Raw genomic sequence first — 19407 nt, forward strand, 5'->3', positions numbered from 1 at the left:
TTATTCTTTCATCTCTCTGCTTATGTTGCACTCTGTTTTTGCCAGTGTGCCATAAATCCTTTGGCAATATACGTCCTAGAAGTCTGTAACTGTGACTAAATAAGTTTCTGAATTTTGTAGATTGAGACCGGAAAACTGATAGAGTACGCTCTGTCCTATCAGTTGTTAGGAAGCCAGCCTGCATAGTTAAGCACCCAGAATCTTTCTTTTTTTCTTAAGTATTTTCTTAAACATGACTTACTGTTCAGCTGCGCTGTCAAAGGTGGCAGAGTAAAATCTGTAGTCGAAGAAGAGCTTTTTCCTTTGTCTGACTTCCTTTTCTTGATAGTATCACATAAGGGTTTGGCAATATGGCAAAGTAATATCAAAATATGGACACTGAAAAGTGGACCCAACTCCAAGTAGCAGCAGCCTGAGACATTGCACTAGGAAATCTGTTGTGCATGGGAGCTGGAAAGCCTGATTAAAAGTGCTCTTCTCTGTCTACTCCTTTTCTTTAGAAACACATCATTTGACTTTCTCTCTTCTTTTGGCTCAGGATAACAGCTTTCTGCCCATAGGTAGTGTATCTGATCTTGTACCTCCTGGGATAGGGGTTTGTGCTTCAGCATTGGCAAATGAAGATTTAACTTTTAAGTTGTGGGTAATAAGGGGAATGCGTGCTTTAAAGTGCATTAAAGAAGTCCCTCCATCTTCTCTTCAACCAGAAAATAGCCTAGAAATTTCTTTAAAACATTAACTTAAAATGGAGATGTTAAAAAGCCTTTTTTTTTTTTAACCTTTTAACTCATTAAATGTGTAATAGTTGGAGAATGGCAGACAGGTTATTTCTGCTACCTTTATTTTGTGTGTATGCATGTGTGTTTCATAGGATTTCTGTTCACTTCACAGTCTGGCAGAATCAAAGTGTGCTGGGTGTCAAAGGGTTTCCTATGGCCACCCAAGTCATATTTAACACCTCTGGTATGGGGGAAAAAAATCTAAATGGGCGTTCAAATGGTATCTCTCTTTCCATAACACTTTAGGATAATGCTTCTGTGCTTCATCTATTTATGAAAATGCATTTGTTTTGAGCACCTTTTCTGCTTGTGGCATCTGAAAAGGCACTATTTAGCAGGGTGACTAGATATTTACTGATGGTACAGAGATTTCTGGAAACCTGACAGGCATATGCTCTCAGCAATTGCTGACACATAGCTTTGGACATTGAAATCTGTTTTTAATTGAGAGAGTATATGTTGGCCAACACATTGGGATAGCTCCTACTCATTTTGAAAAAATGCCATGGGATCTTTAACTTCCATTTGGACGCTTCCCAGACATGGGCATAAGGGACTGTAACTGTTTACTTTCAAATGATGTTTAACTGTTTCCAGCTTTTGTAATTGAATTATATTGCTCTCACTACCGCTTTTGTGATGTAAATGGTTCATGTACTGTGAGTATTTTTTTTGTAATGAAGTGTTAAATAGATATCACTAAAAATCCATAGAATATTAGTAGTAAAATATAAATATGTTTTGACTATGGCAATTTTTGTTTTTCAAATTTTAGTAACAATTGATTAAATACCATGTTGCTGGACAGAACTGTAGTGCATTTGATGAAAAACAGCATAACTTTCAGTATCTCCACTATTTTCAATAATGTGCAGAAATGCACATGCAGAAATTGTGATTACTCCTTGGGCTCAGCTATGTAACTGAAACCCTGGTTACTGCCTGACACACATTACTACTAGCATAAAATTGAACTATGGTCTAAATGTCTGTGTGTGTGTGTATTTTATATATATTTGCATATATAAAGCTTTTTCTCAGCAATTTCCATGGTTCAACTCTGTAGTAGATCAAAAGAACCTACAGACCACTCCAAAGACTCAAATATTTTGATTATAATACACACAACTGTACTAGCAGTCTTACTTGTATGGTTTGGGATGCAGCCTTAAATATACAGAGAGAATGTTCAACCACATACTCCTCTCCTGCCCAAACATTACTGTCCTGAAGTTCCCCCAGAAGTTCATTACTATGATTCTACAAATAGCCATTTGTGGTCACAAAATAAAGTTGTACAAGCAACTGAATAGTTATGGTGTTATGTAAAAAGCAACAGTTCACAGCCAAGATTAGACAAAACAGATTCTAATTTAACCAGTAATTTTAATTCAACTAGGTAATCTCAGCGATGAGCTCTAAGCTAAGATGTATTACTATACTTGACCAAATGGCGAATGGTTTTGAACAGCTCCAAGGTGTCCAGCTTCAGAAATGTTAAATAAGGTTACTTTTCTTAATGTTCTGTGAAGCTTTTGGAAATCAAGCTGTATTTTTATCAAAAAAACCTGCAAACCATATAGGAATTAGTATTGCAGAAAGCATTAGTCACTTTTAGCCTTTAGACCGTTTAATCATTTCTGTGCTGTACGAGCTGATTGCATTTTCTTCTTACCTCTGAAAGCACTGCAATAGAACTAATATCTGCAAGATACTCATATAAGTGCTTGTTGTCTTAAGTTGCAGAAATATTTAAAACTTCTACTAGGAAAATAGTGTGCCATGTAACTTTTCAGTTCTATTTAATATATTACCTAAATGTAGCCTACTTGCAGCCTGCTTATATATTATATGAGCACTTAACTATATATATCTGTATATAACAGATTCTCAGTACAGCAACTATAAACACAAATACTGTATATCTAGTAACTGCTAAATTTCCATGTAGTTATAATTCTGTGTTTTATTAAAAATTTCCCTCTGAAGTATTTTGACAGTTTTTTTTCCTGAAATAAAACTACTTAAGCAATGCAGAAATGCTGCTTTAACACAATGAAAAGTAAAATACTAGAATTGGCCATTGTAGTTTTTTGTTTGTTTGTTTGCAAAAATGGAGAAAAYGGATGTTTTGTAAATAGAAACAATTCTCTGGAAAAATAGCAGAGAGGCTGTAATCAAATCTAATGAAGCATTAAACAGTGCCTGGCTCAAGATTAGTGAGCAGGATTATGGAGTGTGTGCGATGGATCATCACCTCTGGACAGTATTCTTATTTTTTGCTCCTGAGTTTCCCCTTAGCATAGAGAGTAATCATAGTCTCCAGTGAGACATAACTAATCATCTTTTAAATCAGCTAGACATCTTATTCTCACTGAGCTTTGAATAAATTATATACTCACTGTATTTCTGATGTGTAGCATAACTGTGCTCATGTTTGTGTTCATTATCTAGTCAATGGATATCAATTCAGGAAGGGAGAATATAAATTCTCTTCTCCCTCTAATTTTGAGGTTTAGTATAATGCCCCTTGTGTGATTAGAGAAAAGGGAATTTAGCATTGACCAAATATTCTCTCTAGGTTGTGAAATGAAAATTAATACAAGTAAAATGACAGAAAAGGAAGGATGATCAGTATGTCATTATAGTATTCAAGAGAACTATAACCCAAACCTTGGGTTAATATTTTTCAAACATTAAAATTGTTGCAAAATAGTTGTTCTGTACATGTTTGATAATAGAGTCTTTGTTAAAGGATGAGCTTAGAATTAATCTGGAATATTAAATTTTGTGCTTTTAAATCAACTTTTGAAACTTGACCAATATGATACAATCTTCAGTATAACTGAATTTTCTGAAAGCAGATGTGTTTTTTAAAAAGTACATATCAGTYCTCTAAGCAGTTGCATGTTTAAACTAATGAAATAAAATCTTAATGCAAATTGCAATGAATTTGATGAAATTATTTTTAATTTATTAGCCAGGAAATAAGGTATATTGGATTTTATTTTGGAGTTGTGAAAACAAGTGCAATAATAACAACATAATATATTTTATAATACTAATTGTATTTAGGGTAAAGACTTCTATAATAATTCAAAGCTAATAATACTTTTTTATATCTTCACTTGTAACATAACACAGAATAAGTATAAGCCTGTGAAAGGGATGACTTCACACAACTGTTGATGCACTTTGAGTGAAACATCTTTATCAAGTTAATACAAGAAGCAGTCATGCCCTACTTGAATTACTCATTTATAATGGCTGAGCAGCAGCCTGGATGTGGACTTTGAAATCCTGGGAAAATAAGCTGCATGCATGCATTCAAATGTCTAAAGCCTTTACTTTAGAGCAGCTGTAAAATGTTGAAGTGAGATGTCAGCTACTAGCTGTTGTCCACATTTTTAGTCTGAAGGGAGATGTGATCATTAAATTACTAACCAAGCTTAGTATTATTTTAATCATTGCATCCTCAGTTCAAGATTTTCTATTCTCAAGAGTCATTTGAGCACTTAGGATCCAAGTTTCAGAATATTTATCTACATTTTGCACACTTTTAATGCAAAGATTATTCCATTTTCATTTTAAAACTGTATTTGTTTTGTTGTAGTACATAGATTTTTTTAAAGAAAATTTCTGTGTTTTTTTTTTAAGCTTGTGATGGGGGAGAAGTAATCCTACAGATTTGTAAAATATCAAAATAAAGCATATGTATCAGTAGCAATTTCAAAAAGTGCTACCTGTGTGCTCAAGAAGGAAGTAAGAGTATAATGTCTGCTAAAATCCATGCATTGAACACCGATGCATGCACGGTTGGGATGCTGCCGCTTGCACAGTCTTTTGCAGGTGACTGCACTGAATCTCCATAGCCAGGTTCCTTGTCTTCATAGCTTCATACAATGTTTCCTTTGGAAAGATAGACACATAGGAAATTAACTGGACAAGTTCAATTTTTCTTTAAGTGCTTGCACAATACTGAAGAGTGTGCATCCCATCACACTTGAACAAGATATATTTGATATGAAGTGCCAGTTGTTGTGTCTTGAGTGTCTTCACACTTCCTAAGTCAGGTGTAAGAGCAGCCCCTCTTCTTTCAGACTGGAGTCCCAGCTCTTATCTTTTGCTCATTGTTTTTTCTTCATACTTCTCCTTTTTTTTTTTTTTTTTGTCATATAAAAAGAGTAGCTAGCATAGTCACTTGTATACGGTTAATGATAATTTTATAGTATGTTTTCACTGCTTTTTTTTTATTTATTGTGCTGGTATTAATGTAAAATATGAATGGTATTTTCCTCTAATGGCATGTCTGGAGATCTGCAGGAATTGCACACACTGCCACAACAGCAGGTGAATGAGAGCATGAGAGCCTGCTTCTGCCTGTGGGAGTGTCTGGAGGGGCAGTGTGAACTTGGTCCTTGCGTGTCCTTTTGGAGACAGACAAAAGATCTATTTCGCATCTATCCAGGGACGCTCACAAAGATCACAGAATCACGCAGAACAGTTGAGGTTGGAAGGGACCTCTGGAGATCATCTAGTCCAACCCCCCTGCTCAAGCAGGGTCACCTAGAGCACATTGCACAGGATTGCATCCAGGCGTGTTTTGAAAATCTCCAGAGAAGGAGACTCCACAACCTCTCTGGGCAACCTGTTCCAGTGCTCTGTCACCCTCACAGTGAAAAAGTTTTTCCYCATGTTCAGATGGAABTGTCTGTGTTTCAGTTTGTGCCCATTGCCTCGCGTCCTGTCGCTCGGCACCACTGAAAAGAGTCTGGTCCCATCCTCTTGACACCCTCCCTTCAGATACTTGTACACGTTGATAAGATCTCCCCTCAGCCTTCTCTTCTCCAGGCTAAACAGGCCCAGCTCTCTCAGTCTTTCCTCATAAGAGAGATGTTCCAGTCCCCTCATCATCTTTGTAGCCCTTCGGTGGACTTGCTCCAGTAGTGCCACATCCCTCTTGTACTGGGGAGCCCAGAACTGGACGCAGTACTCCAGATGTGGCCTCAGCAGGGCTGAGTAGAGGGGGAGGATCACCTCCCTCGACCTGCTGGCACCACTCTTCCTGATGCACCCCAGGATACCATTGGCCTTCTTGGCCACAGCGGCACATTGCTGCCTCATGCTTAACTTGTTGTCCAGCAGCACTCCCAGGTCCTTCTCSGCAGAGCTGCTTTCCAGCAGGTCAACCCCCAACCTGTACTGGTGCATGGGGTTATTCCTCCCTAGGTGCAGGACCCTGCACTTGCCTTTGTTGAACTTCATGAGGTTCCTCTCCGCCCACCTCTCCAGCCTGTCCAGGTCTCTCTGAATGGCAGCACAGCCCTCTGGTGTATCAGCCACTCCTCCCAGTTTTGTATCGTCAGCAAACTTTCTGAGGGTGCGCTCTGTCCCTTCATCCAGGTCACTGATGAAGAAGTTGAGCAAGACTGGGCCCAGTACTGACCCCTGGGGGACACCGCTAGCTACAGGCCTCCAACTAGACTCTGCGCCGCTGAGCACAACCCTCTGAGCAAAGATAATAGTCATCTTACAGCAATTGATGAGGCTTGAAGAGTGCTTACTAGGGGCAGTTCAGGAATTGGTCACATAATTTACTACTTGTTTTTTTTACAATAAGAATTAAGAGTCTTTATTTCAGACTATTTCCTGGAACAGGGAGTCTCTAATGTGAGTCATGCAAACTTGTTTTTTCTTCTGGAAAATTACTATCTCAAAATTGTGAGGGAAGGAGCAGATGTTTGCTACAGGATAGCAGCAAATTAAGCCATAAACTCAGAGACTGTGATTTTCTCCTTGTTAACAGGAAAGCTGAGAGGCAAGAGTAATCCAGCATAAAGGTAGAAATATGGTGATTAAAATCTTCTTATGTATTTATTCAAGGCAGCACTGTTAGAGGTACTGGAGCAGGAGTAGAGAAGGGCAGAGGGATAGCCAAGAGGACAGTATTTATCTTACACTATTGTGCAAAGTGGAGGCTTTTGGAATGTTCTGCAATGCTCTTCTCCACAATGGTGCTCTAGTGTGCTGCTCCAGGAGGGTGATGGAGAGATATTTGAAAGAAGGATGCTGTTGTAGCTCTTAGATTCTCTTCACTATTGATATCAGAGGCAGGTACAGATGCAGTGCAGATCACCCCCTGCTCCTACCTGCTGGTGCATGTTTGGAGTGCCTTTTTGAGAAGTTTCTTTCTATGGTCCCTGTGACAAGTTTCTCAGCAGAGATTCTGGAGAAGCTTTTGTTCCTTTGAATGAGTACTTGTTGGTTTCATTAGGAAGACTCTTCAGGTGAAGCATCAGCACCCTGTTAAAAGACCTCAATATCTTGTCTTGAATGAGCTAGGACAGTGAGAAGGAAATTTTTTTTTCCATATGCTATCTGCTTGGAGTGGCAAAGGTACTGGAGGAATTGTGCAAAGAAATTCTACTTCCCTGAAAGAATACTTAAAGCCATAATATTTCAAACAGCAATTTTTTTTTATTTAATAATTTTTCTGTGGCATTTTCAGTTTACACAACATTCATAATTGTGTATTAGTAGAACTGGCATTGACTTTAGAAGAAAGTCGCTCTCTACGCTTCCCTTTCCAAATAATGAGTGTTCCAAATGATGCTTCTGAATTTCCTTACAGTCAAAGAATAATACTGATTCTGTGCTTAGCTAATGGAAAAAGGTGCTGAAAAAGTTGTATCAAGAATCACTTCCTATCTCCTTTATTTACCCCTTTTACTGGATTTTGCAGCAAATTTGATTTACTAAGTGTGTTTGCATGTTCATGTAATGCTCATAACACTGCAATTAATTAAATTTAAATTAGCATAGATGGGGAATATTGCAGCCAGAAGGGTATGCAGTCTTTACCTTTTCTATTGAAATATTCATCTAGCTATTGTCCAGTCAGGTGAATGCAGACACAGGACACTTCATTTGGCCTACCATCTTTTTCTGGAGGAGGCCAAGAACATCTGCAAAAAAGTTGGTCTCTTCTTCCTTCCATTTTTGAAGGCTGTGAGAGGGAATTAGGCTCTGCTGTTGGCCTGGGGAGTGGGATGAGGAAAGAGAGGGAGGGACCTGCTGCTGTTGCATTCCCTCCTAGCAGTATTTATCTCCACTGTCAGCACTAAACCTTGGAGCCTTGACAGCAGCTTGGCTTTATTTGGATTTAGCAGCAATGGCTTGTGTCACCTCTCCTTGAATGGCAACAACTCAGCTAGCTCTGACAAATGATTTCTCTAGTACTGAGGTGTGAATATCCTTGAGCACATGACTCCAGAAAACTTCTTTTTAAGAGCATAGAAATTAGTGATTAAGAGTGATACTTATACAAAAGTAGCATGAGGTAATGTTAAGGGAATAAAATGTTTTTCATTTGTACTCTAAGAGGTCCCATAGTGGATGGCTTGCAAGTGAATGCTGTTATACTGGGAGCCAATATAATTCAGGAATAAAACCAGCAGCATTTAGGTCCTGGCTTCCAGGAAATGGAGCAACATCTGAGTTCTTGCCATGCTCTCAGACACGGGGCATGCAAAGTTCTGCCGCTTCTGTCTAATACAGATAGCTCTTTGTGTTTTTTTATGTTAACGTTCTTACTAGGGGAGGTTATTGGCCTGTTGCATAGCACCTGGTGTGGAGGACTGTTTTTTGCGTAGTCACTAGCTCTTGATCTGGCCTTGGTGGGTGGCCCTTCTGGGGTTCATGGCTTCCACAGCCGTGATTCCCAATGTCACTGGAGCGGCGAAGCTTTCCTACTGCTACTTTCTCAGAGAAGTAGAACCAGTGTAACACAAAAATATTTTTTGTTTGACTAATAAAAATACGAATCTAACCTACCTTGCAGTGCTACTCCTTTTCTTCTTCTACGCAATTATAGTAGTTGTCTATCTTTTCATCTCAAGGGGCTTGGAAGGGTTCATGGCATTTCATCAGCTTTTTTTCTTCGGCTGATGTTCTTCATTTTCTGAGCTCCCTGGGCAACACTCCTTCTGGTCTTCTTACATCAAGGCAAGCAGCTTGGCTTCTGCTGCCTGCTACCTACAAACACAGCCAGTCCCACTCAACAGGGGCTAGAGCTGGACAGCACAGTGTGGGTGTCCCTGGCCATATAGGTAGACTATGAGGAAAGAGCTTTGCTTCAGGGCAGAGTCTGGAGGTGACCGTGCACTGCCAGGATGTGGTGGAAGGGGGTCTCTGCTGCAGTTGTGCTGAGCAGGATCAGGAAATGTTCTCACTCTTTTGGCTACTATGTGGGGAGCCACATCTCACTGCCCTGCCAGTGCTGTGGAGATACAGTAGTGGACTTTCTTATTTTCCCAGAAGAGAGAGTCCTCCTCCTACCCTCCTTTTGTTTGAATAGCACAATGAAATGAGAATTCAGAATGGCCGGAGTTGATTTCTTAATTACAATTGAAAAAAATGGAAATACTTGATTACATTTTACAAGAGAGTTATCACGGTTTTCCATGGCTAGCTCTACCTGTATGTGTGCATGCATGGGTATAGCATAAGGAGAGAACAAGATACCTGTTCTTATTATATCTGTGAATGAAATTTCTGAGGTACTGATGAAATTTGGGGGGAAAAAAAAAAATTATGTCCTAAGTCACAGTACATTTTTTGACCTACCCCATAAATATGTGTTGAGAGAAAATATAAATCTTTTTAACCGCTTATAGTAGTCTAGATGCTCTTGTTTCCCGGAGGACTACAAATGGAATGGTAGGACAGTTTCTTTAATATAAATACCTCAAACATATCTCAATCCTTTTGGAAAATCTCCATTTGGTTCTTCATACCCCATTAGCAGACAGTAAGAATGCAGCCTGAACACTTGGAGTTTTTTGTCAAATTTTAATTCCTGTCAGTACCTGTACAGTGTAGTTGTAATGTTTTAGGGAAACACAGACAAACTCCCCTTATGCACGGCAGGATATAAAATAAAGTAGTAGTAAATTGAAGTCTCCTAACATTCTCCAGTAGTTTTTCTACATGAGATGGAATAATAATAAAATACGTTATGACATGATATATAGTATTTTTTCATAGTTCTTTCAGGAATTTTTACATAACTCCACCTGGCCTTGGTCTGTACATTTTAAAATGAAACTTGTATGCCACATTGTCATACATACACATAGTTGTTTTAGAATATATAAATGACTATCAATGCTATCAATCTAATAACTGTATAGAAAATTTGTATTTTGAGCTTTGTATTACTTCTTTACTAAATTTTATTGTGTACTTGTAAATTGAGTTATTTTTCAACTAAATAGGTTCTATCTAGTAAAGATATGCATCATCCCACTAAAAATCCCAGACAAAAGCTACTAAGTATGGCAGCTAGAAATATGTAAAAGGTAGCTGGTATCACTGGTTTTAGTTCCTTAGCTTAAGAATACTTTTATACTTATTTAGTTAGAACAGTAAAATGGCTTGCATGTCAGTGTGCCAATGCAAATAATATTGAGACTTTTCTAAGGCTTTTTAATACTTCTTCCACAAAGTGCAGTTTAATATTTAGTTACTGATAGTGTCTGTTATTATTGTTATGCTTTAGATCAAAGAAGAGATAAAATAGTTTGAATTACAAAGCATTCAATAACTTGAATTTTCTGCCTAGGCAATAACAAAAAGTATCAGGCTGAAGTTCAGATTTATATGGTGAATAAGTCTGAGTAGTTTTCTGTGCCATTAGCGGAACAAATTAAACTTTTGCTGGTTGAGTGCATATACCTAAACAGTGTAGTGTGGGAGGATTATCAGCCAGTTAGTCTTATTGGTTTATTGGCAGCAGAGCAGATTTAAACCAAATTTTCCCATGGCAGAGGTACTGTATCAGAGATCCCAGAAGTTTTCCTAAGAAATTTATGAAGTGGTATGAAAGTAAATTACTGAAGAGCCATCAAAGCAAGTATGTTATTAATTGACAATTTATTGACTTCATCCTCAGTGTTAGTTAAAAAAAAAAAAAGAGAGAGAAAAAGAGGATTAGGATTCAGCCTACACTTTGAAAGCTGCGTGGGGTCTTCTGTAGGATATTTCAGTTAAGCTGTAATTAATTAACTTAATTAAATATTAGTAAAGAGTAAAAGCACGCTTACTCTGATGGATCTATAAAAATAGTCATAAGATCAATGTAAATAAGTAATGGAAAGTGTGAATCTGGGTCTGGTTAGGGCRGAGTGTAACACTAGTTATCTTTGATCTTCTGAGAACCTTACTCCTTGCTCAAGCGAATCTCATATTGACCTCGCTGACTAATTGCCCAAGACCTGCAGGGTCTTTACCCTTCAGGTTAAGGTCAAAAATGTATTGCTGTTTATTATACTGAACCATTTCTTTTTGTCCAGGTTTGATGGGTTTAGTTCAAACAGCATTGCAACTTGCTTTCCTTGTTTATTATTTTACCTGTGTTGAACGGGTGATTACAGCAGAAAAAATCTTTCTAGTGTTAGTTCATGTTACTGCCACTGAATTAGTGGCCTTGGCTAATTACCAGCTTCTCTGTATATCAGCTCATCTGTAATGTATATGTTACCATCTGTGCCAAAGATTCTGGGAATTACCATAGAATACTTTCAGACTTGTGCTTGAAAAGTATTACCTGAACCATGGAATTTTACAGTGACTGTAGTTATGTGATAAGTATTAGTGAGCATGCTGTAGTTTTTTTAATGCATCTAATATTTAAGGTAGGCATTTAATTCCTGCTAATACTTCGTGGAAGTGGAGATCTCCTTAAGCACTTAAAAAAAAAAGCCATTTTTCAAAAGGTTAATCATGTGTAATTTAAATTGATAGTTGTTTTATGTCAGTCTTGATTAAGATGCATAGATTTAATATGAGAGGAATATTTTTCCTGTTACTAACAGTCCCTAAAGTCTACTGCATGTTAAAAAAACATGAACTYGCCTTTTTCTGAAGTGAGTGGACTTTTTCTACTGCTTTGAATGGCTGCTAAATTACTGTTCCCTGTTGTTTGTCAGGTAGGAGGGAGAGTGCTTGATTTTGACTCAGAGTTGAATTTCTTGTGAAAATATCATTCAGAATAGTGTGTCCACACTGGGAGCTATTACAGAATAGTTTACTTCACTCTCAGTTTTTTTGGTCAATTTACCTGTGAAAGCAGTCTCCTAGAAATCTGCCTAATCAGTAATACTGTTTTGAAAATAAACATTGTATAAGAATCTGTCCTTTTCTATTAGCAGTTCAAAACACTCTAAATAAATCTAAGTAATTTTTTTTCAGTCACCCATGGTATGCTTACCTTCTTTGATATTGTCAGTTTTACCTACTTTGTTCATGGTATTTCAACTTTGATCTCAGCTAATTGCCATTAAATTCACCCCGCTTACTGACTTGGCAAGACAGAGCAAGTTAATACCATGCATCGTAATGAGACCAGTTACTTTATTCTGTTCTCTCTAGGCATTCGCTTGTTTGTTTAACAGACAAAATGATTTGAGCAATTTTACATATGCTGCTCATACATTTTCCGTATGAAAATCAACAATGTTGCAGAATTCTACAACCGAAAGTCTTACAATGTATTTATTGCTTAATGCACAGGTATTTGTAAAGGTGTTTTTTCATGCTGATTCTTATGCTTCTTCTATCCCACAGTGAGATTTCACACATGAGCTGTTTGGAGCTTGTCCTTTGGTCAGAGAGGGATTGTTGTGTTTGCTGCTTCTTGACTTTTCGCAATAAAGATTGCTTTTGCCTAGTCACGCCATTAGAACACACTCAAACAAACAAATGCCAGCTTTTTTCTAGGGCTATTTCCCCCCCACAAATGCCAAAGAATGCCTGGTCTTGCGTTAGGAGAAGGCAGAAAGTCGGGGCCTCTCCTGGGGGTGCCTGCTGCCCTGACCCCACTGCCGTGTTAACTGCTGGGCAGTGCATGCTTTATCAGCATTAATGCCAAAGGGGAGGAATTCTGTTATTAAATTATTATTTTGATATTAAACAGCTCTGCTGAAGTGAAATATGCTATAAAATTTTTCGTATGTATAAACTTGAAACTGATTCCTCAAAAAGAAGCAGGACTGCGTTCACTGGTTTGGGTAGTGGTTATCTTCAATTCCCCAACCCTAGGTTGTCCTTAAGAAACAGCTATTTAACAATAAATGTTCCTTTCTCAGCGGATGTAGTGACCATTTACATTTAAGGCAAGATGGAACATCTAAAGTATTAATAATTTACTGGCAATAAACAAATCATGAAGTAGATTTTAATCATCTTTTTGGTATTAAATTGAATCTTAATTTGAAACTGAGGAAAAACATCAAACTTATTAAGCTTATTACTTATTACAAACTTCTTATTAATAGGTCCTCCTAAAGATAGCTTACAAGCTAATATTAGTAGTTTGCCCATTAGAATGTCCAGGCTCCAATTTGCCAATAAGTTTGCTGACTCTCTCTGTGAATCTTCTGTGATCCTGACTAATAATAAAGGAGGAAGAACTACTGTTTTTCAAATATTCGGATTGTTTTTTGTGCTGTGATTTGAAAAACTAAACAGTTTTTAGAAATCTAGAGCAAAATTCTTCACCTGCTTTCATGAGCATCTGTCTTTCTGTCTGTATTTGTGGTCTCTTTCAATGTCTGCCTTGTGTCTGCAAAATGAACATTTCAGGAATCTTATATGAATTTTATTCTGCCCAGACTTTTTTGTGCATTTTTATATTAGAGTATGGAACAGTCTGGCTGTCTACTGCCAAGTTATATACATATTGATAACTAAGACCAGCTTACCTATCTTTGTTTTTTCATATCCAATATATATAATGAATGAGAATGTAGAAAAAATATAGCACTAGTATGATGGCAAAAATAAAGAATCTGAGCATGCAGGAGGGCCCAGCAAAAGCCATTGGACAGGTATGTGTATATTYCAAGGAGAACCCAAAAATCTGGAGCTATAGTATGATGAACTGCACCCAGACACAATGCTGTCACTCCCCATTTCTTAGTCAAATATTAGGATTCAGTAATTTGCGGAGTTGCTGTTGCTTTCTGGAAACTACCATTTCTTAAGAAGCAGTTTTAAAAGAAAAGCTTTGTCACATCATCATTATTTAAATAATTTCACATCATAACAAGTCGCACCTTGGGTAATATACACCTGGAATCAAAGCAGAAATTAGTCAGGAGCCAGAAGCAATGGAGTCAACTATGGAAGAGACCTCAGCTGTGCTGGTGTGCTCTCCTCCTACATACAGCCCATGCCAAGAGCCTGCCATGCATTGCACGAGGCACATATGGCCCCACCGGGACCCTTACTTCCGCTGTTTGTGTTTATTAGGAAACTAGTAATGCACACAACAACTTTGTCAGGTGGTTCTACTAGAAATAGTGTTAGGAGGACATTGATAGTACCCACAGCATTAAATATTTCAAACTATTTCACAAACATATTAAGTATTTAGGATTCTTTTGGGCCCTTAGGGTTCTTTATCTCCCTTTGGAATAAAATAGTGTCAAAGCTTTTTGTTTGTTTGTTGTGATACAGTTTTCTCATAAGACTTGTGTTAATATTCAGGAACTGAGATATAAATAAGAGTCTGTTTCTTCCTTTAGCAAGTTTGAATTCTTGCTCCAGAAGAATAAAATGTGATGTGAGACAGTTAAATACAGTAAAAACTGAATTAAGCTGTCCAAGCTAAAGTCGCTGGACCACCCAGGTCTTGGACCACCCAAGGGACCCACAACAATCAGTTGCCTGAAAGAGGTGGCCTTTTCCTAAAGGTCGAACAAAGTTGTGTTGCATATCTTGGAAATATTTTGCAATGATTTCTTAAAACAGTTGGCTGCCTACTGGAGGTGGTCTTTGTTGTTCCCACTGTATAAGCAGTGTCCCTGTGAATATAGTTCTCCTTACTTTACTTTTAACCTTAACCTTACAACTTTTTTTTTCTTTTTTTTAGGACAAAAGTAAATTAAGTACTTAAAGAATGAGTTGCTCTTGAGTAGAAATCTCAAGTTATTACAGGTTTGTATAGTGCCTTGAGTAAATGAGATTTTGAAGGGGAAATATTTAATGGATGCCACTTCTAGGTTTTGCAGAGTGAAACAAATTGGAAGCACTCATAAGTAAGCAATTCTTGATTTAACTGCTTTAACTGTACTTCCGTTTGTGAGCAATGTTGAAATACGAAGCTAGTTAATTCAATATTAGGATTGCTGAGTCTGCAAGCTTAAAAAGTCTTTTGAAAATGTAAATCCATTCTTTTGAAATTACTGAAAGTAGCAGTTTTTGTACTTAAATCCAAAGTAAAGTGATGTAAATAAATGATTCTGTAAAATATTTTCCATAATGAAAAATAGATAGTGCTAGAAAATTTCCTTTGATTAAAGTGTTTCCTGTGGCAACCATCGTTCTGAGATTGTTTCCCATTCTGTTTGTTTTCTTTTAAATTTGTTAGGTAAAGTGTAAGTCATATAATTAAACCAACATTTTTATAGACATGTTTTTGTAGCAATAGTGTTATTGTGATTATGATGATTTAATAATATTAAAAAAGGATCTGACCCACATGTAAAAATACCTGATGGGGGGGTGTCAGAAAATGGGGCCAGACTCTTCTCAGTGGTGCCCAGCAACGGGACAAGAGGAAACAGGCACAAATGAAACACAGGGAACTGCACTGGAATATTAGAAAACTCTTCTTCACTGTGCAGGTGGTTGAACCCTGGCACAGGTTGCCCAGAGAGGTTGCAGAGTCTCCATCCTTGGAGATATTCAAAACCTGGCTGGACATGGCTGAGAGCAACCTGCCCTAGGTGACCATGCTTGAGCAGGGGGGTTGATCTCTAAAGGTCCTTTCCAACCCCGACTATTCTGTGGTTCTGTAAGCTGTTATAGCTGAGGGGAAAAAAAAAAAAGATTTTTTGGGGGGCTCAGAATCCCTCCATTGTGTCTCAGTGAAATCTTACATTTCTGTAACGGTCTTAGTTAAATAGCTAGTGAGAATAATTAAAAGTAAACACTGGCACATTATGCAAAAATTCACTAAAACTTATTGCTTTATTTCTTTAGTATTCTTTTCTGTTACAGGTTTTAGTTGACATCTTGTTTTCTGATTTTTCTTACCATCTTTCTTAAAAATAAAAAACATCCCATTACTAAGATAAAGGCAGCATCTAATTTCTTCCTTTTTGTAACTTGGGTAAAGCACTAGCTAAGATGAATTCCACTTGAGTAGTGAAATGTATTTTGTAGATACAAATTGGTGTATATCCTCTGTAGTTTGTATTTTTTATTCAGTCAGTTTTATTCAATCTAAAATGAATACAAGCATTCCTGTGGCCCTGTTAAAGGATTCAAATGACTCCTGTTTCTTTGCAAAATAAGATAAATATTTTGAGGAAAAAGAACCTTAATTAAAGCCCTGTGAGCGCTTCAGATACTTCTAGACCAGCAAGATATAGGTATGGCAGGTCAGAAGATGTGGATGGTATAAAGAGGAGGGAGGAAAATCTATTTACTTTTCAAATTTTTTTGCTTTGATCTTCATAACAAGATGTTGCTGAGGTTATTGCATCTTTAGTGGATAATGAGGACGAGATACTACAAGAGATGCAAATTAAAAAAATAAATAATAAGGAAGGTAATTCCAGAAGTACTGACACAAAACGAGACGATGTTATTCATAAGCAGGATATAAATCAACTGTCCTTTTTCATTTTACATAATCTTAATTCTGACTAGAGTGTGATTTTGAGGCACTGATGGGGTACWATGTTTATGGCTGAATATTGAAATGGAAAGAGTGCCTGTATGTTACTGTGCATTCATACACTAAATTCCCCAGGTAGTTCTTTCTTCATTTAATTATGTTAAATACTAGTGGAGCAGAGCCCAGAGTAACAGAGCCTTTTTTCTTATTATTTTTTGTCTGCTGAATATAAGAACATAGGCATGGATCACCCGCAGCATCAAATTCATTGCAATTACCAGTGTAATAATTGTTTAATTCAGAATAGTTCACAAAACCCCCAGTCCACACGTCCTAAGAGTCATAAAGTCCCCACATCTTACCACCTTATAACAGAGTAAAAAAAGACCAAAAGTTGTAAAAACAATGACAGATTCCTGACATAAAGTAGTATACACATTGAGGGCAGCGTACTAATTTTGTTTTTAATTCCTTATGTCAAGTAACGGTATGATGAAATAATATCAGCGCTGATGAAAGCGTTCAGACGAACATGTGGGTACCCAGATGTGCCATGCAGCCTGTCACCGGCCTTTCTAACTTTCCTCCAGCGTGCTATTGCTAATAATTCATTGCAAGTCTGTGTAAACAGCCCCCACGAACGGTGTCAGGAAGGGGAAGCTTCTCGGCAGGGCTTTGTCCGCCTGCCGTGCTGTGGTTCTGCCTTGTACGAGCGGCAAAGGGCGCTAGGTGCGGAGTGTTAACAGGGTGCGGGATGGAGTGGGGGCTGCAGCGGGCGGCTGCTGCAGCGCTGCGCTGCTGCTGCTGCTGCCCCTCACACGCAGGTGCTCAGAGAGAAAAGCGCTGGCAACTTTCTTCTTTTTTCTTTCTTTTTTTTTTTTAAAGCCAGTAGTTGAATCTCTTTGCTGGAAAATGGACTTTGAAGTTAAGTGGTGTTATGAATGCAAGAAAGCAATTAAAAATTAAGCTACATGCGTTTCTTCTTCTAATTTGGTCTTGCTGAAAGGGGCAAAGTTGAGCAGCCCTGTTCCCCCCCCCCCCCAAGTTTTAACACAGTTTTTTAAACTGTTCCTTTTCAAATGTTCTTATGAACAGTGTTCTTTTTAGTTGCGTTGCAGTGTACTGTAATGACATTTTCTTTAAGATGAAAAAGGTTGTTCTTGCAATGCCTTTATTTTCTCTTCAAAAATACATTAGAGGTAACTAATTTATGCTGGAATTCGTCACTGCTTTTCTGGGGAAAATATATTCAATACTTTCCTTCATAGTTCCCAAGGATCCAAAAAGTGAAATTTTTTATGCAAGTCCAGTGCTAATTAGCTACCTTGTTCAGGCATGACCTGCTCTTGGATTTGGTGTGAAGGGAATGAAGAAATGTGTGGATGAGCTGTTTCTTTTTCTGCCTAAGAGGAGTGTTTCTCGATTGGGATCCCGGATCAGGTCAGGTGAGGCAGGGGCGTTTGTTTCTATTACAGTGAAGCCCATCTGTAACTGTTAGTCTGAGGATTTTGCTCAGATCCCCTCTTTAATGGCTTGGTGATTTCAGCCTCTCGCCATTCAAGTGTTCAGTGCCACCCCATCACAGTGGCTGACTGTAATGTTTCTCCCTGAAACATCATTTGATACATGATGGTGAGAAGGGATCAATAATTGTGATTTAAAACAGATACTTCTTATGTAGGGGGAGAGGGGGAAGGTTCTTTTCTATCTTGAGACAGTTGTTTTTTTGTTTTTTTTTCCTTTCTTTCTGAAGTGCAACCAGGCAGTGGCATTAGAAGAAGGTTTCATGGTATGGAATGATAAGGACTGATATTACAGAGAAAGGATATGGGTTTTTTGGGGAATAATTACTGGCTCGGATTCAAGGAGAAAACCAGTGACCATTAAACAGTGGGATTGTGGTAAACTAGAAGTTGGGAAAAATGCTTACTAGGTCATTTAAACAGTAGATAGACTTAGCTGCCTGATATTCCAGACCAGGGACAGACCTGGACAACCTCAGATTGCCTATTTACTGGCATTCATCTTCAACTACACATTTTCATCTAAGATGCATAAAAAATGGAGTGAGCATCTGTCTAGATCATTAGTATCAATTTTCAGTAAGCTTTGAGAAAACCATTTCCTCGGACTAGAAGAATGTGAGTGTTGGGCCTTTGGGGGGGAGGGGAGGGAGGAGGTGGAGGGGTGGGTTAAAAAGAGGCAGAATAACCTGTGTAGTGCTAGCTTTGTGGGCTGATATCGGTTCTAGATAAATTATGGAATAAGCATAGGATCTTCATTAATGGGAAATATATTTAAGCCTTGGAGTACGATTAATGCCGATAAAGGTGGGCATAAGGGAAATGGGAATGAATGAGAGATGATTGCTTCTATGAGCCACATGTTGTTATAATATCCAGTAGCACAATATGTTTCATGCTGTAGTGTTGATGTAATATACGTGGGCTCATGTAACTTGCCTCTTTTAAAGCATGAGGTGTCTGTAGAGCACGGTTTATTAAATTTATTAAAAAGGAAGATGAGAAATAGCTTCCTAATCTATAAATACTGATAAAGAAAAGGACTTTTGAAACTTTTCAAAAGCTGACAAGGTTGAATAATGAATCTAGCACAATTTGAACTAGGAAAGAGGTGAGTATTTTTAATGAAGGTAATAATTAGAACAATTTATGAAGGGCAGTTGAAGTATTCTCTATTATCAGAAACATTAAAATATGTGTGGACTTTTTCAGAAGATATGTTCACAGCTGTATATATGAAGGAAAAGCTAATTCAGGGAAGTTCTACAGCCTGCTTTTTGGTAGAATTAATTAAGCATATGGATCATGGCTTGCAGCTGGCTGCCATTTAATACATGGCACTGATATGATTTCTATAGCAATCAAAGCACACGTGGTAATTTAGCAGAAGCAGAGCCATTACTAGTCTTCCTTGGAGCTC

The 19407-nt window shown here is 37.8% G+C and overlaps 1 protein-coding gene across 25 annotated transcripts in view; it reads left to right on the top strand.

The window, feature by feature from the left end:
- VPS13B (vacuolar protein sorting 13 homolog B) overlaps positions 1 to 19407 on the top strand; it is a 438137-nt gene that overhangs the window by 128433 nt on the left and 290297 nt on the right. Inside the window, exon 18 of one of the 25 annotated variants that reach the window (XM_026082793.1) lies at positions 14713 to 15127. The exons of the other annotated variants lie outside the window; for them this stretch is intronic. Within the exon in view, the coding sequence (XP_025938578.1) occupies positions 14713 to 14723 (11 nt within the window). The 3' untranslated portion in view covers positions 14724 to 15127. Of the gene's footprint in view, positions 1 to 14712; positions 15128 to 19407 lie in introns of those variants that run through there. 25 annotated transcript variants of the gene reach the window in all.

The sequence above is a fragment of the Apteryx rowi genome, unplaced genomic scaffold (genome assembly GCF_003343035.1).
Source record: "Apteryx rowi isolate R43461 unplaced genomic scaffold, aptRow1 scaffold_591, whole genome shotgun sequence".
Lineage (NCBI taxonomy): Eukaryota > Metazoa > Chordata > Aves > Apterygiformes > Apterygidae > Apteryx > Apteryx rowi.